The sequence below is a fragment of the Podarcis filfolensis genome (assembly GCF_964270895.1).
Source record: "Podarcis filfolensis genome assembly, chromosome: 5".
NCBI lineage: Eukaryota > Metazoa > Chordata > Lepidosauria > Squamata > Lacertidae > Podarcis > Podarcis filfolensis.
The window spans coordinates 53,650,335-53,670,384 of record NC_139608.1 but is presented as its reverse complement, the minus strand read 5'-3'; the positions used below and the strand labels follow the sequence as shown (position 1 = coordinate 53,670,384).

Below are 20,050 nucleotides of genomic sequence, written 5' to 3'. Positions count from 1 at the left end.
ATAGAGAAGGATAGAGCCGATTAACATTTCTCTCTTTCCTTTTGCCGGAAGTCGAGCGAGGCGCTCTACCCGTTCGTGTATCTAGGGCGTCCGGAGTCTGCCACGCCCCCTTTCTCCTTCCCCGAGCGGTTCAAGCGAGAGCGGGAGGGCAGAGCCGCTCTCACTCGAGAGGCGCGCGGGGCAGAGCGCGCAGCTACCATGTCCGGCTCCGGCAGCGACCGCGGCGACGCACCTCGGCGTTCCCGAAGCCAGCAGCTCGGCTCCCCCGACGGCGGCACTCCTCGACGCCGGGCGCGAGCGGGCGACGGGGATGGCGGCGGGCGAGGCAGCGAAGAAGAGGACGGGGCGGCCGGGGGAGCCGAGGGCGCCTTGCCGGGGCCGTCGGGCGGCGACGGGGCGGACGAAGCGACGCGGCGGCTGCTCCGCCAGCAGTACCGGGAGCTCATCTCCTCCGTGCAGCGTAGGTGCGGGGCGGGAGAGGGGAGGCGGGTGGGGGAGCTTCGCTGCAGGCGCAGGGCTCCTCTAGTCCCCCGAGCCCCTCGTCCGTCCCCCCTCCGCGCCCTAGGGAAAGGTTGGCTGGCGTGACTGGTAGAGACTGGTAGAGAAGTGGGGTGGGGGGCTGCTGGTCTTGTGCCCACATAAGGGAAGGAGCCCATATGCCCCCCCCCAATGGTCCAGCTCCCTCTTCTCACCACGGTCCGCCAGGAAGGCGTGGGAGAGTTGGCCGCCCCTGCAGGGTCCCGCCCCCCCCTTCGCACTTTCACTTTCTCCCTTCTCTGTCATGAGTTGTAATAGCAATACGTACTGTACTCCCCGTCGGCCATGGGAAAAGTTGTTTTTTTTGTGCTTCATTGATGCATGGCTTTTGTGTCGTGGCTCGCGACGGAAAAGGTGCAAAACGCAGCTCTTCCGTTGCTGCGGGTAGTACGAAGGAGAAACCAAAAATGTTCAGAAAGTTTGCATATCCTCGAGTGTGCTCTGGAACGGCATACCCCACTTGGGACAAAACAGTGATATGTGAATCCCCCTGTTTATTTTCAATCTCACGGCTTTTATTATTTCTTTATTCTTTATTCATCAAATAGCGCCAATTAAAAGCATATTTTCTTACAACCCACTGGCAGCTTTTCTCATGCTCTTCTTTAGAAATTCTCATGAAACCCCAATCCTAAGTGTTATGGCCTCCCAAGATTATTTTAATGCCTGCGCTAGCAAGTATAGAGAGTGGTGCTTCTTCAGTTACCTGGTTTCCAACCTGCGTATGCTTGTTCTAAATGTAGGTGCTGTTAGGTTGATGATTCTAGAGCTGTTGCTGTGGTTAGAACATGCATAAAGTTAAACAAGCTGTAAGTCAAGAGGTACGATTCAGAGCTGTAACTGACTTGCATTCATATTTACTTGAGGGGTATATTTTGGATTATGTGTTTTTATTTTGTTTTCGTTTTCCTTTAAAAGCACATTACTTATGCTTGATTTTTATTCTAGAGAATCGTGAAATGATGCTGAGCACCAGAAATGATAAACTCACAGAGGCTTTGGAAGATGCGAATAGACTATTTACAGGAGGTAAGATGGTGGTAACCCACAATAGATACTTATATTTACTTCTCTCACCTCCCCACCCACTTTACATTTGGAAATGGTGCTTGAAATAAAATAGTGCTTGAAATAAAAAGTAACTAATATTTTGTCTCGTGTCAAATAGAGCTGAACTTAATTTTTATTTTTTTAAAATGAAGTCAACGTCCTTAGAGGAGAGACAGTGTAAGCAATCTTTTCAAGGATGCTGGCTCTAGCTTTCTGCATTCCTTAGATAACAGCAGGAATAGGAGTGTGAAGACCTGGGGAAATGCGGGGGCAGAGGAGGGTAGCTGTTCTTTTCTGTTTTCAAGGCCTTTGAAGTTTCACATTTCTCTGAAACATTATCTTTCTGGCTCTTTGGTTCTGTGCCTGTTGATAGAGTATGACTGATACATGTACAAATAATTGTACTCTAACTAGATGTCTTCAGGGGCTCCCTTCCTACTGACTTGGAAAACTGTAACCATTCTTGAATTGGAATGTTAGGTTGATTTAGGAACAATTACATGGTAGCTTCCATTGCTTAGCATCCTCTTGTTGCTTCGTATATCAATGCCAATTTTATTCACCTAATTTTTTGCTCTATAAGACTCACTTTTTCCCTCCTAAAAAGTAAGGGGAAATGTGTGTGTGTCTTATGGAGTGAATGCAGGCTGCGCAGCTATCCCAGAAGCCAGAACAGCAAGAGGGATCTCTGCTTTCACTGCGCAGCGATCCCTCTTGCTGTTCTGGCTTCTGAGATTCAGAATATTTTTTTTCTTGTTTTCCTCCTCCAAAAATTAGGTGCGTCTTGTGGTCTGGTGCGTCTTATAGAGCGAAAAATACGGTATATACCATGTTCTCATAATTGGTGCGCAAGACAGTTTATATGAAAAATAACATACGAAGCAGCTTAAATGGCATTATCAGCACCACACTCTATCCAAGGTTGCCGGTTCAATCCCCCGTATGGGAGAGCTGCATATTCCTGCATTGCAGGGGATTAGACTAGATCAAGCTTCTCCAAACTCAGCCCTCCAGATGTTTTGGGACTACAACTCCCATCATTCCTAGCTAACAGGGCCAGTGGTCAGGGATGATGGGAACTGTAGTCCCAAAACATCTGGAGGGCTGAGTTTGGCGGTGCCTGGACTAGATGATCCTTGGGGTCCTTTCCAACTCTACCGTTCTATGATTCTATGAATATAAATACAAACATGAACAGCAAAAAACAATCCACAGAATCTCAAAACAATGCAATAAATTCATAGCACAATAATATTCAGTATACCTATCAATATACAGTGGTACCTCTACTTATGGATGCGATCCGTTCCGGGGTGCCGTTCGCACCCTGAAAAGTCTGTAGGTAGAGCGCTGCTTCTGTGCGTGCGTGTGATGCAATAGAGCGCTCATGCGCAAAGCGTGCAGTATACACTTCTGGGTTTGCCGCATTCGCAACCCGAAAATCCGCAACATGAACCTAACGCAACCAGAGGTATGACTACTGAAAAATAGCACTCCATCTAATAATTTATCAAAATATAACTACAATAAATCAATCAGTGCATAACAGCGTGGTCCTAAACTAATTAGGCCTTGGAAGCTGGAGTCCATCACAGCCCCCCAGACCAAGTAACGTTGGTCTAAGTGGGACAGAAGGTCTTTTAGGGTTTGCAACCAAATTATCTCTAGGCACCTTCAGCAGACTCTTTGCAGGTGGTCATTAAGAACCCACTCTTCCAAACCATCTTATTTTTTTCTTTTTTCTTTTTATTAAGTTTCACTTAAATAGCCAAAAGGAAAAACAAATCAACCGTTACAAAAAAAATATATCCAAACATAACATAAAAATAACATCAGTTCCGTTACAGTTCTTTGTCTTCACACTTAAATCTTTATATCTTTAAATGCTTAAATCATTCCTCTACACACCTATTGACTTCCATCCCTCCCGATTTCAGGCTTCTTAATATAAATAATTTCTTTCTCCTGCAGATGATAATTGTTATTGATTTACACATCGTAAGATCTATATCGAACCTGCTATAGTTTTTAGGTTTCTATAATTCCCTTCAATGTATATCATAAATTTATTCCAGTCGCTAATAAACTTTGTATTTTTTTGGTTTCTAATTTTTTGTGTCATTTTTGCTAGTTCAACAAATTCAAATAATTTTGTTTGCCAATCCAAACCATCTTAAAGGCAGAAATGTATTTGATGCTCCCACAAGGAATTGCAATTTTCTGTTCTAGTAGAGCTCATTGAATGCTTGAGGGCCTGAAATCTTGGCCCCTTAGGAAAGTGGGTGGTAATTAGAATCAAATTGTTCTTATTTTTCAATTGCCTCTGAGAGTAACAAAATGTATTTCTTTCATAACAGTGTCCCGGGCAAGGGAGGCTGCTTTGGATGCTCAGTTCCTAGTTTTGGCATCAAATCTAGGAAAGGAAAAGGCAAGCCAGTTGCACTCGGAGATGTCAGTGTTTGATCCATCGGAGTTTGCTGAAGATTTAGTAAGTTTGCAATGATCAGTTTTGAAATAATATAAAGTTGCTATGTTTAAGAGTTATTAAATAGGAGTTGGTTCCATAAATTGTTAGTTTAAAGCAGAGTCCCGTGCACAGCAGAAGGATGAGGAGTACGTGCTGCATACTCTATATTGCTTTATTTAAAGTTCAAAGCGATTATATTACAGAAAGACATCTTGCCTCTGCCGGAGCAGAGAAATGCATCCTCTCTCCTCGACAGCTCGGAGAGAAAACACCAAAGTGAAACCGCAAAGAACAGTGAAAAACAGGAAACCAGTGTACGTCACATCCAGTCTCCCTTTCCCGTGAGAAACTCCAACAGTACAGACTGTGGAATGTAAACACCTGTCTCGTGACAAAACCCTTTCGCTGCACAGTGAAGGAAAGCAGAAACCAACATCCTCCCCCTTTCTGTGAACATCACTGGGCAGCGTGTTCGTACAATATCAGTACAAACCCAACTTTTGCACATAGGTACAGTGTTGATCCCTGGATACAATCTTGGACAATACATCAGCAGGAATTTCATTACCTGGCATATAGGACACCGTTACGAGTCCCTTCTGAATACATTCCCTAGCATGCTGCAACTTTAATTGCAAGTGCTTTGTGCTTTGCTTACAACCTTCAGACTTCAGCAAAGCTAAACATGCTTTGTTGTCCTGGTAAACCCGGATTGGACATTTGACAGGAATTTTCATATCTTTGCACAATTGTATTAACCATTCACAATCCTTAAGTGAATAAGACAGTGCATTCAGTTCGGCTTCACAAGAACTTAAGCTAACTGTTGTTTGCTTCTTGCATGACCAATCAAACAGACCCTGATTGTACATGTAGCAAACTCCAGACGTACTTTTCTTGTCTGTAGTGTCACTTCCAAAACTTGCATCTGCAAATATCTCAAGACCACCAGACTTTCGATTGTTAAATCTCAGTCTGTAATGCATAGTGCCTTTCAAATACCGCGCTATGCGTTTCAGAGCTTTCCAATCCTTGATACTAGGATTGTTGACTTGTCTGCTTAGCAAATTACAGCTAACAGCAATGTCTGGTCTTGAACATCTGGCAATGAAGTTTAGCTTGCCTAGCACACTTCTGTACAATGTAGTGTCAGAAAATGCTTCTTCAGTGTCATCTATCTGATAACCTGTTGTCATCGGTGTGTCTACAGGGTTAGCATCCATCAGATTTAGTTTGCTTAACACATCAGCAATTTTCCGTGACTGGTGTACTAGAATGTTACCATCTTGATCTCTCTCTATTTCCAGAGATAGGTAGTTGTTTACCTCACCAAGATCTTTCATGTCAAAGTGCTCTTTCAGTTGAGCTAGGGCGTTATTGTACATTGCGACATCTTTCCAAAAGAATAATAAATCATCAACATAAAACAAACAGTACAGTTTCTTTTGCCCCTCCTCTTTGACAAATACACATGGATCAGCTTTCCCTTGCTGAAAACCTAGAGAAAACAATACTTCAGTGAGTTTTGTGTGCCAACACCGTGCACTTTGTTTGAGACCATAAAGGGATTTCTTCAGAGCACAAACAAATCCCTGTTTTACCTGTACGCCATCAGGTGGAAGCATATAAAGTGATTCATCTAGAGATCCATACAGAAAAGCTGTATTAATATCATGGTGACTAATGTGTAGATTTTCCTCTGCAGCTAGCTTGAGCATAAGCCTTATGCTTTCATACCTCACTGTGGGTGAGTAGGTCTCGTGATAGTCTTCACCTGGTACCTGTGCAAAACCTCTGGCTACCAATCTGGCTTTGTGTCTGACTATCTTGCCATTTTGATCTGTCTTCGCTTTGAAGACCCATTTGCTTCCAAGCAGTTTCATTCCTGGAACTACTGGAACTAGCTCCCATGTTTTGTTCCTTTCTAAGGAATCAAGTTCAGCCTTCATGGCATTTAACCATGGCTCAGCTTCCTTTGAATCCAAACCCTGGATTTCTTGGAAACTAGAAGGTTCAAATACCTTCTTGGAGCTTTTAACAGCTGTTACTGCTATCGTAGCAAATTCATCAGCAAATCTCTTTGGAGGTCTGCCTTTTGTGGCTCTCTGTGACCTACGAATTAGCCTTAAGTCTTCAACACTCTCCTCTTCCTTCTTAGGAGAAAAACGACCTATTGTGAACAATGGTTCCTCCAATTCTTGATCAGAGCTTTCAGAGGGTCGCATAGAGGCTTTCGCACTCTTGAAATCCTCTGAATCACCCGATTCAGTTTCAGATTCAGACTCAGAACCTTCATCAGTGGGTGTGGGTTGTTGTGGCTGCTTTTGACTTTCCTCAGTCTCATCACCGTCATCAGGATAACATTGGAAAATTCCCACATTCTCCCCCCACTTTGCATTGTACTCAACACTTCTCGTGAGCTTAATTGCCTTAGAGTCAGTCATCATTATTCTGTAAGACCCTTTCTGATAACCTAGAAAGATACCATGCAATCCACGCTTGTCTAACTTGGAATTTTGTGGTGAATGAACCCACATGTCAGAACCAAAAATTTTCATGTGTTTAATGTATGGCTTCTTGCCAAACATCTTCTCATAGGGGGTACAACCAATCGCTGAAGATAACCTGCGATTGTAACTGTAAACAAAACACGAGAGAGATTCGGCCCAATAACTCTCTGGAAGATTGGCATCATGCAGCAAGGTTTTTAACCCTTGAAGCAATGTCTGATTTGCCCTTTCCGCAAGTCCATTCTGCCATGGCGAGCGAGGACTAGACAAATCGTGTTGAATTCCTTTCTCAGTCAGAAAAGCTTCAAACTGCTGAGAAGTGAATTCTCCCCCGCGATCACTGAAAAGAGTCTTTATCTTCTTACCATGCACATTTTCCAACCAAGCACAGAATTCCTTGAACCTAGGAAAAGCCTCTGATTTCTGCTTGAGATTGTACACAAAAATATATCTGGAAAATGCATCAATGAGAACCATGAAGTACCTATTGCCACCCAAAGAGGGCGCTAGTGGTCCAACCAAATCTGCATGAACAATCTGGTATGGTTCCGTAGCTTGCCTACTAGACACCTTACCTTTCGCAGCCATTTTTACCTTGTTTGCTGCGCATGCTTTGCACTTCATGTGGTACCTGCAGGGTTTAATAGTCATACCTTCAACCAAGGCAGGCATTTTAGATACTGCCTCAAAATGCAAATGACCAAATTTTCTATGAAAATCATGAATACATTCTGCATGCAAACTTTTGTTAGAACCTGCAATGCAACAAGTGTCATCCTGCACATGTGGTGGGTCGCCGCTGAATCAACAACGAAGAAAGATCTAGACGTCTTCTGGTCCTCTGCAACCTTTGGAGTGAAGCGTGAAACCATAGCCTTGTGCTGCGTTGTCCTTGACACCGGACCTTTGCCTTTGCCTCGGCCTTTTCCGCGCGATGAGCTTTCGCTGCGCTGCTCTGTCTTGGCCCTGGGATATCTGCATTCCCTCTTCATATGGCCTAGACGTCCACACGAGTAGCATTTCACTGCCTTCAAAGCTTTGGCGCCATCTGGTGGTTCCACTGCACTATGGGACGACGTCTGTGAAGACTCCCCCTTGCCCATGCAGCTAGCACCCCGGCGATCTGCTTCATTTAAAATCACGGCAGTAACATAATCCACTGTTAGCTGAGCTGTTGGTTGCACAGCAATCTGGGTTGCAACAGACTCCCAACCTGAACCCAAAGATTGTAGTATCATGAAAGAATACACAGCCTCTGGAAAGTTGAGTCCTCTCTGTTGCAGCTCATGTCTCAGATTTTGCATCTCCATCAGATGTAAACGCACATCTCCACCTTCAGCAAGAGCCATATTATGCAGCTTGTTGAAGTAAAACATAGTGGATCCAGCTTCTGTCCTTAAGTGAGCCTCTCTCAAAGCGTCCCAAATTTCTCTGGCTGAGGTCTTATCACGCAACAGACAGAGCTCTTCCGGGGATACTATCAATGTAAGAGTTCCCCTTGCTTTGGAATCCTTAGCTGCCCATACATCTGTAACTGGAGCTGGGGGGTTGTCTGTAATCACCTCAAACAAACCCTCTTTCCGCAGAATTGCCTCTGCATACAGAACCCAGTCCGCGTAATTCTTCTTATTGAGCTTTGGAATCCCACAAGCATCCTGAAGGGCCATCATGACTCTGGCATTAGCCTTCAGCGTCATATATGCTGCTTTAAATCTTGCTGCGTCACTGCTGCAGCTGCCTTATTCCAAAAGCGCACTTAAAAGTTACTTTCGATTTCCCCAGCATAGTAACTTGTGCCTGGGAGCCTTTTGCCTATTCCCAGCAAAACGGCTTTAAAGTTAAAAGTCCAGCCATAAGGCCATTAACTAGAAGCTGGCAGGCTGCCCGGAGCAGTAGCACATACCTCATCAATCATCTTGACACGCAGAGCAGATTCTGATCCGATCTGTCCCTCTGCATTCCGATCCCTTGCCGGCACTCCGATTCGACTTCTGGAGCCCATAACCACGTGTTAGTTTAAAGCAGAGTCCCGTGCACAGCAGAAGGATGAGGAGTACGTGCTGCATACTCTATATTGCTTTATTTAAAGTTCAAAGCGATTATATTACAGAAAGACATCTTGCCTCTGCCGGAGCAGAGAAATGCATCCTCTCTCCTCGACAGCTCGGAGAGAAAACACCAAAGTGAAACCGCAAAGAACAGTGAAAAACAGGAAACCAGTGTACGTCACATCCAGTCTCCCTTTCCCGTGAGAAACTCCAACAGTACAGACTGTGGAATGTAAACACCTGTCTCGTGACAAAACCCTTTCGCTGCACAGTGAAGGAAAGCAGAAACCAACATAAATCACCATCACCATATTTTTTCCTGGTTACCTACTGCTCATTAGCAAAATTATTTCTAGTAAAGATGTGAAAGCAAATAACAACTTTATTGTTGCAAGATAAGCACTTTGTTTAGCACTTATACGAAGGTCCCAAATATACAAAGGTCCCAAATCCTGTAGTATGAAATGCAAGATTCACATAGCTGGGTAGGACATACTCTGGGTTCAGAGGTAATGCAAAATCATGGGCTATTTTGCTAAACCATGGAGTTTTTTAAGTTTGTGAACAAAGACTATTCACAAGCTGTGGCTTGTTTGGGACCAACAGACTGGGTTCTGAAACTGGTTTGTAATACAATTTGTGCTCAGTTCAGTTTAGGGCCGTTTATTTGTTCCAAGAGTATGTTACATGACCAAGAACTTGTGAAACTCGAGTTATGAACAGATGAGAGAAATAAGCAAACAAGCAGCTTAAAACCTTTGTGTACAGCTAGAAAGACAAACTCTGGTGTGTTCTTAACTATGGTTAACACAAACCATATCTGAACAGAGCCTCTGTGCTAAAGTCAAAATATAAATAAAAAAAATTCAGCAGCATACTTTTGGTTATGTGCAAAGAAAAGCTGACTTAGTTATGCTTAAACTTCCTAAATTATGCATATTTTGCTTGTTTATTTAGTCAGTATTTTTAATTTCTTAGTTATGGAGAGGACCAAGAAACTATGCAGGGTACTAGAGCTCTTTAAAAAAATTTAGAAGCCAGAATGAGAACTGAACACCAAGCATTGCCCACAAAGCTTCTGCTACAGGAACGAGAAACATGCTCCTTATTTTTAACATGACCTTTGGTTGGGGGCAACTAAACTCTGCCCAATACCATATTCTCCAGTCTTGCCACATTTGTATGGAATCCTACAATTCTCACAGTATTGTCATGATCCAAGTTGCTTGCGGCAGTTAAGTTAAAATCTGTGTTATATTTCTAAATTAACGTCTTACATCAGGCAGGTACCAGCGCTGTCACCATTTGTTACTAGGTACCCTTTGTGGTTCAGTTGAGCCAAATAAGGTTATAAGTGCCATGTTGCCAGGGTATGTAGAAAGGATAAGGGTCTCCCTTGTCTTCACTAAGCTGATCACATCTGCAGACAGGAAGCTGGTGGGAGCAGTTCCTGGTAGGGAAAAGAACCAGAAAGGGCTCTGCCTCTGTTGACTTGGAGTCACAGGTTGTAATAGCTGGGACAGTGCAAATGGTTCACAACATGCTGCAGGTCCAGTGTGTGGCTAGAATTGAATAGCCCTCAGTTTTAAAAATAAAACATTGATTTATTTTTTAAAAAGTTTAAGACTGTAGGGTAAGCCTGGCAGAGCCAGACGTAAGGATTTTTCTAATATAGCGCTTTGTTAAATTAGTAGCAAGTCTGTAGTAAGATTATGAGTGATACAATTGGGGTTTGACCCTCTGTGTGCTTGGAATGGCCTCTGAGCATGAGATTCTATTAGATTAAATAGAATCTCATTTATGTTTCTTTGGTAATTTCCTTCAAAGTTCTGACGTATTTAACTTGATATTCCGTTCATGTATCTATTTCTAGAAAGTGGATTCATAGTTTTTGGTGACGCACATTTTTGCTACAGATAGGAAATGATACTGCAGTGTGTTTCCTCCACAGTTATCATTTATGGGTTTAAATCGCCTGGAAAGAGAAAATAGCGATAGCGAAGAAGAGCAGGCTGATGGTGGATTTTTGCCTAGTGATGCTTGGACTAAACTAGGTCAAGAAGCAATGAAGTATTTTAAAAGAGCACCCATTTTCCACTGCATGTAAGTTTCTTTGAGGTTTCCTTCAACTTAACTGTGGTATGAGAAGCCTTGCAGGATTTACCCTGTAGAGAAGGGATTGCCAACAACCCCGTTCGAGTACAAACCTTAGCAGAGTGCTGCCTGATCACATAGCCAAGTGAATTCAACATTTGGGTCCTCCTTTTCTGTCAGTGGCTGCTGCTGATCATCTGGAGATGGAGAGAAGCAGCAGCAGAGACTTTTCACTGTCTTGTCCTTTCTGCCTTGCACCTTGAGGGGGTGTTGCACCAAATGTGGACAGGAAGTTAACCAGGTTGTGCTGGAGAAAAGAGACTGATGGCTTTTGGGCTGCAGCTACCTTTATTTTGAACTTTTCAGAATGAGAAGATAAAGTGGTATTTCCTGTTTCTATGCCCAGGTGCCATGTTGTTGTTTACACACAGCTGTTTTATGAGGCCTTTTCTGTATTCCTTTGACTGGGAAGCATGTGTTCTCCAGAGATATGCTGGTACTCTGTCTTCACAAACCTGGATGTCAATTTTACCTCTCCACAGGCAACTCAGTGACACTAATTGCAAAATTAATCTCTCCAGATTCACCATCAAATTCTTTCAAAATTTATGTTTCCACACAGGAATCTTGAATTCAAGATTTATATTAGGTCTTTCAAATGTTGCACATTTCATTTAGCTCAGTATTGTTCCTCTAGCTCAGTACTGGCCCACTGATGCCAATGGAACATTCCCAGGGATGGAACATTCCCAGGGAATGACAGGGAACATTCCCAGCCCTACCTGGAGATGCCAGGGACTTTCTACACGCAGAGCCGATGTTCACCACTAAGCTATGGCTCTCCCACCCCTCCAAAAAATCAGGGACTTACGATATTTTATTTGGTTTAGGTTGGGCACTTTTACTGCTGATCCTCCTGTCGAGAGGCCGCGAGTTGAGAGGCAACGAAAGAAGCCAGGATCAAAAGAAGAAGGAAGGGCGATGCCTGCACAGGTGTGTATGTGTAGAATCATGGAACTGTGGAATTGGAAGGGACCCAAGGGTCATCTAGTCCAACCCACTGCAATGCAAGTGTAAGCTACATGGAGCTTAAGGGTGCATGTTTAAGGCTGGAAAGAATTGATTGTAGTTCACAGGATAGTGACAAAACAGGACTCAGGCATAAATACATTGTTATTTGTTTATTAAATTTCTGTACTGTTCTTCATCCAAGCATTACAGGGTGGTTTAGAATATAAAAATACAAATATATAACCTAGTAACTGTCAGTTTGCATTGCTTAGTTCCGAAAGTACTGATCTGATATGTAGAGATCTTTCCTAGCAGCTTCTCTATGTGAGAGAAGCAAGCAAAAGGGTCGTGATTGTTTGGGTTATACCTTCTGGGAAGCTGGTTTGAACTGGTTCTCTTATCTCTTCCAATTAAGGTCATGCTGACTGTTAATATAGGTCAGAAGGAGCCTGGGTTTCTCTTTCTCACTTCCTTCTGGTGAGGTGTTCTGTACATAGTATGCTTGGTGTTAAGTTTTAGTCTTGTTATAAGTTTATATTTTTTTGTAAGTGCTGCAAGTGGATTTTTTGTGGACTGTGCCAGTCCTGAATGTCTTTGAATTTGTGACCATTAGGCTCATTTGCCTTCAGTGCAAAGCTCTGCTGGATGAAGTACTATTGCCTCTGATCTATTTTTGGGAACTCTGCTACTTGTTTTAAGGTTTTCCTCCATGTGTATGACACTAACAAACAAAAAACACTCTCCCAGTTTAAAAGGCCATAGATTGTTCAATTAGCCGAAGGCCTGGAAGAAGGGGAATGTTTTCACCTTTTGCCTAAAATATATAATGAAAGCGCCCAGTGGACCTTCCTGGGGATGTTGATTGCTGGAGCGGGGTTAACAGCCCTTGAGCTGTTGAAGTCCTGAGACATTTAAGGCTTTATAGGTCAAAACCAGCACTTGGACCCAGAAACTAATTGGCAGTCAGGCCAGCATCGGCACTCTGTGCTCAAACCGTCTTGCCCCAGTGAGCAAAGTGGCTGTTGAATTCTGCATCAGCTGAAGTTTCCATACTGTCTTCAGAGGCAGCGCCACGTATCATGTGTTGCAGGGTAATCTAACCTAGAGGTTAGCAAGAACATAGAATAGGCTGCTCCTTTCCAGATAGGGGCACAGCTGGGCCACCAGCTATAGCTGATGGAAGGCACTACATATTACATATGTAGCCCACTTTTCTCAAAGAAACCTTAGGTGTATGGGTCTTGACCATTTTATCCTCAAAATAACCTTGCCAGTTAGGTTAAATTGAGAGGTGGTGACTGGCCCAAAGTCACCCCATGACTTTCTCAACAGTGTAGGAATTTCAACCTCATCTCCCCAACCACTCTAAAATCACCATAGCCATAAGCAGGCAACAGAGGTACCTTTTGCAAATTTATAACCCAGTGTGAAAGGCTGCTTCTTGTTCAGAAGCACAGAACCATCTTATTAGAGCAGGGTGTGATGTGAGGTTTTTTCCTACGTTCATATGATGTGCATTCAAGGAAAAAAATGTATTGTTGAAGTGGAAGGTAGTTTCTAATACAGTGGAACCTCAGGTTGTGAACGTGATCTGTGCGGGAGGCATGGTCGCAACCCGCAGCGCCGAAATCCTGTAACCTGAAGCGTCTGTAACCCAAGGTACCACTGTATTGCAGTTTGTAAACAGGCATAAAAATCCTTTAAACCACCACTGAAAACTTGCTCTTCAATTTGGTCTGTTACTGAGCTCTCTGATAGCTCTCTCCCAGGAGTTTCCTTGTACATTAGTAGTATGACTTAAAAGTCATGTCTCAGTTGGCAGAGACATTCTCCCCCCACCCCCACCTTTGGGACAGTAGAATACGGCAGCTTGAGCAAAACTTCGACATACCTAAATGTTTAAGCTACACACTCACACACACTCACTCTCTCTATATATATATTACAGTCGTACCTTGGTTGGCGAACGGAATCCATTCCGGAAGTCCGTTTGACTTCTAAAAACATTCAAAAACAAAGGCGCAGCTTCCGATTGGCTGCAGGAGTTTCCTGCACTCATTCGGAATCTGCAGCAGATGTTCGGGTTCCAAAGAACGTTCACAAACCGGAACACTCACTTGCGGGTTTGCAACGTTTGAGAGCCAAAATGTTCGACACGCAAGGCGTTCAGGATCCAAGGTACGACTGTATATATAGTCTACAATTATCTACTTGTATCTTGTAGATATTGATGTAGATCTTTCATTTGACCTTAGGAGTGCACAAAATAATACAGCTGACTTTAATAAGGGTTACATAATTTTTATTTCCTTGCTATAAGTGCAAAATATTATGGGGGAACTGGAGAATGCTGATTAAAATGCAGCCACGTGAATGATAGCTTGTTGTCTTGTTGGGTTCTTTAGTTGAATAAAATGGAAGAATCTCACGAGGAAGCTACAGAAAAAGAAGTAGAGAGGATCTTGGGACTCTTACAAGCCTATCACAGAGAAGATCGTAAGTATAAATGGAACATATTGTGGGGTGCAGTTGCTCTCTTCTGCCTCCTTTAAGAATAACTGTGGAGGAGGGGAATGCAGCACTTAATCATTTTCTACTGATGCGTGAAGGTACAACATTGGAAATTGAAATGTCTGTGTCTATAGCCTTGCTTTTTGTTACCTACTTAATTTCTCAGGTGTTATTTCTGGAAAAGCTTATTCACCTATTAAATTGCTTTGCCACTGTCAATTTTCAAGTGGTCCATGAGGAAAAAAGTTTGGGGACCACTGCTCTCAATCAATGCAGGATCTGCAATGGAAAGGAGCAAATATGAAATTAAAATAGATCTCTCCAGAGTTTTAGATGTGCATGAATTGCTACCTAATGAGAGTTTAAAGGAAGCGAGAGAGGAGGTAGATAAGAGGTAGATAATTGTAGCAGTAACGACAAAGCCACATTCTTCTTTCTGTAGCTAATAATCCAATATCCTTCCTTGAGTTTGTGACTGATCCAGATTCTTTTGCACGAACTGTGGAAAACATGTTTCACGTTTCATTCTTAATAAGGGTAAGGAGAAACTTTTTGAAGCTTTATTTTGTCACTAATAAGCTGGTTTTATTTTCATTCTTCCATGATTGCCATTGTTGTACTTAATTTTCTTGGAGGCAGAATTGCGAAGAAGCAGAGGACTTGGAAGTTTCTTTCTCCCAAGGCTGTTAGTTGGCTAATTCTCACCATAGCCATGTATGATTAACAAATAGTTCATATGAACATAACCTGAAATTAGTCTTCCTGAACCTGGCTTGGCATCCTCCAGATGTTGTTAGGCTACAACTCATGCCATTTCTGACCACTGGCTATGCTGGTTGGAGCTGGTAGTCCAAAATAGCAAGAAGGCACCGGCTGGAAAGACTGAGTGAAAACGTTTGAGCCTAGTACCTGTGCTGTGTCATTGATAATCCCAGCTACAGAACACCTCTAACTTTGTCCACGTTGAAAATTTTGCACTTTAAAAAGTGGGCCAAGAGAACTCTATGGATCCTCCCCTCTGATGTGCAAACTTTTACATAAATTTCTGCATAGTTTCTCTGCTGGTTATAACTGTTTAAACAACTTCTATAAAACAAAACATTTCCGAAATTTGCTGTGTAAGCCTGGTTTAAATCAAAGTTGTCAAAGTCAATAAAAAAATAAACAAACAGCTTATATTTATGGGTTGCTGACAGTTGCATGCAATTCTTTACTGCAATTTGTGCGTAATTTTCGTGCAGGTGGGGAGGAACTGAGTGCTCCTGATCCCAATATCCTGTTTGATATGTAATCTTGAACCATGTGTCTGAATCTGCTTTCTCCCGATCATTAAATGGGTTTAGAATTCAAAACTTGAAAACCATAGGGAACGTGGCCTGATCCTTAAAATCTTTTGAAAAATGGGAAATCCTGGCTTGTTCTCAGTAACCATAGCTCAAACAAATCTATTTTAAAATGGGGAATGAAAAAGGGAATGGGGGTGCGGTGGGGACGACAAATTATTATGAGGCTTCCTGTGGCTCATTCTCGTAGCAGGAAATCATGATTTCTCATTATGTCTGAGCTTTGCAGGTGAATGTCAATTTTCAGATTCTTGCATATCAGTTATGCATATTTGATTGTTAGTAATTAAAGTTGTTTCTCTCCTAGGATGGACTTGCAGGAATAAAGCTGGATCAGGATAAACTTCCTGTAATAGGCAAGAATAATTTTTAATATTTTAATTTTTTAAAAAACAAACACACACTAAAGTTAACTAAACTTACATACATGTATACTGTTTTACTTTGGAATATATCTTTTTTTTTCATTTTCAAAAAACATTTAAACAATTTTCAACCTATTTTGATAGAGCCTTTAACGCCTGAAGAAGACAATGACGAGGATGCTCAGGCACGGAAACAAGCAGTCATAACGATGAGTTATCAAGAATGGGAGGTAAATGGAAATGTTAAATAAGCGAAGTAGTCAGAGGAAGAATATTTTTATTGGCCAGAGATACATGTTGGGTAACAATTCTGCAATTATGGACCTCATATGTTTAACGGATGCTGGGAGAAAAGGCAGAGAGCTTATTGTGAATGTGCTTGTTATATACACAAGAGGATGAATTGAACTGATAACATTACAATCAAACTCTTTGCTGCAGACTATTGTGAGGAATTTTGAGATTTCACAGCCCATGATTCCACCTGCCAGAAAGACTGGGACATCAGATGGAAACGGAGAGAATGTAAGGTGCCTTTCAGGCCTAAATCTTACCACATAATCATTTTATGCTATTTCCAGTGTGATTCTTCCCTTTATGTACAGACTAGAAGCTACGCTGCTTGGTTGCTTTGCTTCCCTTCACTCGCCAACCCCATTCCACTTAGACTTCCTCCTGCCTCTTCCGCTCATGCTGCCCTCCTCACCCCAAAACCATTTCAGCCTTTGCATCAGAGTCTGAGGAGGAGGGAAGTGGTTGGCCTTGGCAGAGCAGAATAGTTACTGTACAGCTGCCTTGTCCTGCCTTCCTCTGTGACTTGCCTGAGCTGCCAGCCTCTGTCTCCCTCCTCCATATCCCTCACATTCTCCCTCTGACACTGCTGAGGTTAAAATGGCATCATTGGTGTGAGGTGGGCAATGGCGGTGGCGGCAGCAGCAGAGTAAGGTTGCTGCTGGGGCACTTCACCAGCCTGTTTTGATAGTACTTGCACGGTTCTCCTGGGTTACCCAACTACCTGTGTTTGCTACCTCCTCCATCCTCTGCTTCCCTTCTACTTGCCCTCCAAAGCGGCTGTTGACCAGCAGCTCTCATAATTCTATCGCCACCTATCAGCGGCCAAGCAAACTGCACCATTATGACAGCCTTACTTTTTTATTATATTTGAAGACATAAAAAAGCTTACTTTGTAGTGGCTTGTGTTCTATTTATTATGCAGGCATCCTAAGGATCTATAAGAAGACAGCGCTGACCAGTTTCCTGTTTGAAGTTTTGCCAGGAGGATGGCAGAATCCTTTTCTATTTAAGGATCAGATATTTGAATAAGAGAATCTCTGTCTCTCCAGGTGATAATGTATTATATATGTGCTTTAACAGCAAAAGTTTGAAATTGAAGGTCTTCCCTTCTGTATGTCCGTTCTGTAAGTGATGTTTTTACATGTTTCAACTTCATTCCATTGAAGATTTAGAATGGCTCCATCCCAGCTCTTTTTGAGGGATGGTTCCATTGTAATCTGCACAGTGTTAAGTAAATGTTAATTGCAAATGAGCCTTTGGTTCAAAACAAAGATATTGGTGTTTGCTTAGCTACATCAGATTCTGAATTCCATCATCTATATATGATGATGGGGAGAGGGGAAAAAGAGTTTATAAATGGAAAGCTAAGAAGAGAGCATGATACATGTATTTTTCTGCATGATAAAACCTCCACAGCTGGCTGAATGAGTGCATCAAGGTCTGTTTCCATTGAAACTGCTTCAATAGCAAGTTTCCTGTACATCTCAAAACATATGCATTTGCGTTGTGCTCTATGAAGGCTACTTCTGGTGAAGGGAAGAAGGAAGTGGCATGTCCAAGAAACAACTCTGGGGGGGGGGGGATATCATTATTTTTCTAATGGCAGAGTTTGCATGTAACGCAAAGCTCAAACTATGGTTTGAACGAGCAAGCATACTGGTGTGCATTCAGAAAATTGTGGCTGCTTTGCTCATCCCCTGATCACATGGCTTGTCATGCTACTTGAAGCTAAGCCATGGTCTGACTTAGCATTATGTTGGAGCCTTGGCTCGTGGTTTGCTTCTGTTCAAGCAAAGCATGAACCAGTAAGCCAAGGACAAGCCTTGGTTACAGCTTGGAGTGAAACAAGCATGGTTTTCTAAACTTGTACCAATGTGACTGATAGTTTATAAGCCAAATTATGACATGCAAACAAAGCCATAGAATGTAATAACATGGAAGTTTGCTTTGAATTTTTTTTTGTATGTTACATATATTGCTTATATTGTAGTGTAACTTAATTGTCTTCCAGCCTATAGTAGCCTCCCTTCCACATGCATACAGCTACCCATATTTGTAGACAAATGTGCCTTAAAGTCTAAAAGAATCAAGAAGATCCATTTGGATTATCGGTTTTGGGGTAACCATGTATTCCTGGAGCTGCCTTGTTTTATGGGCCACAGAACTTGCTGTCTTTTTAAAGAACTAGTTGGTTTCAACTACATGAAAATCAAAGCAAAGTGATAATTCAAGATTATATGAAAGAGGTCTTGGAACAAAATACAAAGGCATAGATGTAAAACCAAATTGTACTATGTATTAGATTTGAATTTATAAATATTTTTCTACAAACTGTGCTGAAAACAGTAAGATACAACAGCCATAACAATTCATTCAGAAATAGATTGGCAAGCATTGTTTATAAATTGTACGGTTCAGTTTCCTTATGTTAAGAATATTCAATAAAACCACAAATGCTGTATCTCTTCTAGTTACGTGTGTGTAATTTTTCTAGTTACATCAGTTGCCAACTGCTAACTCGCATGCTGGTGAGGTGATAGTAATGTTAATTGTAACCTAGCTTTAATACCAACATTATAGTAGGTAGATAGGCCAATGTACCAAGTAGCAACTTGTGTTCGTGAATATGAAAGGATAGTCATCTCTAACCATTAGCCTGTGGTAGGAGAATTATATAACTTCTGTGGATTTCTCTGTGCAGGAGCTTAGTAAAATTCTTACTTAGTTTATTGCATGTGCAGTGGGCCAGGGGCAACTTAATACTGGCCTAATATGAGCCCCTGTCACCAGCCTCCATAATATGGACTTAATCACTTATGTACATACATCTAACCCATATCCTGTAGTAGTAAAAGGTAAAGGGACCCCTGACCATTAGGTCCAGTCGTGTCCGACTCTGGGGTTGCGGCGCTCATCTCGCTTTATTGGCTGAGGGAGCCAGCGTACAGCTTCCAGGTCATGTGGCCAGCATGACTAAGCCGCTTCTGGTGAACCACAGCAGCGCATGGAAACGCCGTTTACCTTCCCGCCGGAGCAGTACCTATTTATCTACTTGCACTTTGACATGCTTTCGAACTGCTAGGTTGGCAGGAGCAGGGACTGAGCAACGGGAGCTCACCCCGTCACGGGGATTTGAACCACCGACCTTCTGATCAGCAAGTCCTAGGCTTTGTGGTTTAACCCACAGCGCCACCCGTGTCCTGTAGTAGGGTCATATCAGTTTATTTCTCATGCCCACCCCACCTGGAAACCTGCAGGACAATTAAGACTTAAATCTAAGGTGAGGTGAAGGAAACATGGTAAGACTTTCTCATCCAGTGCCCTGCCAGGCTCATGCCTACAGGGCAGAACAGTGCTGCTCTCCTCTAGGCCTTTTCCATGATTTTTTAAAAAATTGCTATTGGTTTTTTGTTTGCTTTACTCCCTTTGACAAATAATCTCCAACCCTGGCATAGTCTCTTTTCCCACCCCCCAGTTTGGGGAACTAGTAGGGAATTGGGAAAGCTCCATTGCTACTGCACTTCTTCACATCAGGACTGTGGGGACATTTCTGTGGCAGCTGGAATAGAGACCCTTGAGTTCAGATTTATGTGGCCTGAGAGAGAAATCAGATTGTGCTTATGGCCCTTGGAATGTCATCCTAGGAACTAGAGAACTGAAGGATGAATGTATTTGTTTGAATCTATATCTTTCTGCACTCAAGAACAGAGTTTGAAGGAGCTATCCTTCCTTCTAGTGTGATGGTGGAAATTAGTACAATATTAAAATACTGGATTGTATTGTTTAAACAGCTGCCGTTGTTTCCAGCAAAGGATGGTCT

General features: G+C 42.5%; 1 protein-coding gene across 2 annotated transcripts; it reads left to right on the top strand.

The window, feature by feature from the left end:
- The first annotated feature begins 113 nt into the window (after window positions 1-113).
- On the top strand, window positions 114-18,691 carry NSMCE4A (NSE4 homolog A, SMC5-SMC6 complex component). 2 transcript variants are annotated; one of them, XM_083617056.1, is made up of 11 exons: window positions 114-460; window positions 1,486-1,566; window positions 3,945-4,075; window positions 10,564-10,715; window positions 11,597-11,699; window positions 14,123-14,213; window positions 14,671-14,765; window positions 15,879-15,927; window positions 16,081-16,166; window positions 16,378-16,461; window positions 17,153-18,691. In XM_083617056.1, exons 1-11 carry the CDS (start codon window positions 199-201, stop codon window positions 17,159-17,161), a joined length of 1,143 nt encoding a protein of 380 aa, XP_083473182.1. In that variant the 5' UTR covers window positions 114-198; the 3' UTR covers window positions 17,162-18,691. The 2 variants fall into 2 exon arrangements, with proteins under 2 accessions (XP_083473182.1, XP_083473181.1); XM_083617055.1 differs by lacking the exon at window positions 17,153-18,691 and having other exon boundaries at window positions 123-460; window positions 16,378-17,146.
- The last annotated feature ends 1,359 nt before the right edge of the window (window positions 18,692-20,050 follow it).

Excerpts from the sequence above, each read along its gene's own strand:
- NSMCE4A (XM_083617055.1), top strand. The coding sequence starts at position 199 with ATGTCCGGCTCCGGCAGCGACCGCGGCGACGCACCTCGGCGTTCCCGA. Across the intron at positions 11,700-14,122 it reads GAAGGGCGATGCCTGCACAG|TTGAATAAAATGGAAGAATC; the intron begins GTGTGTATGTGT and ends TGGGTTCTTTAG. Across the intron at positions 14,766-15,878 it reads ACGTTTCATTCTTAATAAGG|GATGGACTTGCAGGAATAAA; the intron begins GTAAGGAGAAAC and ends TTTCTCTCCTAG.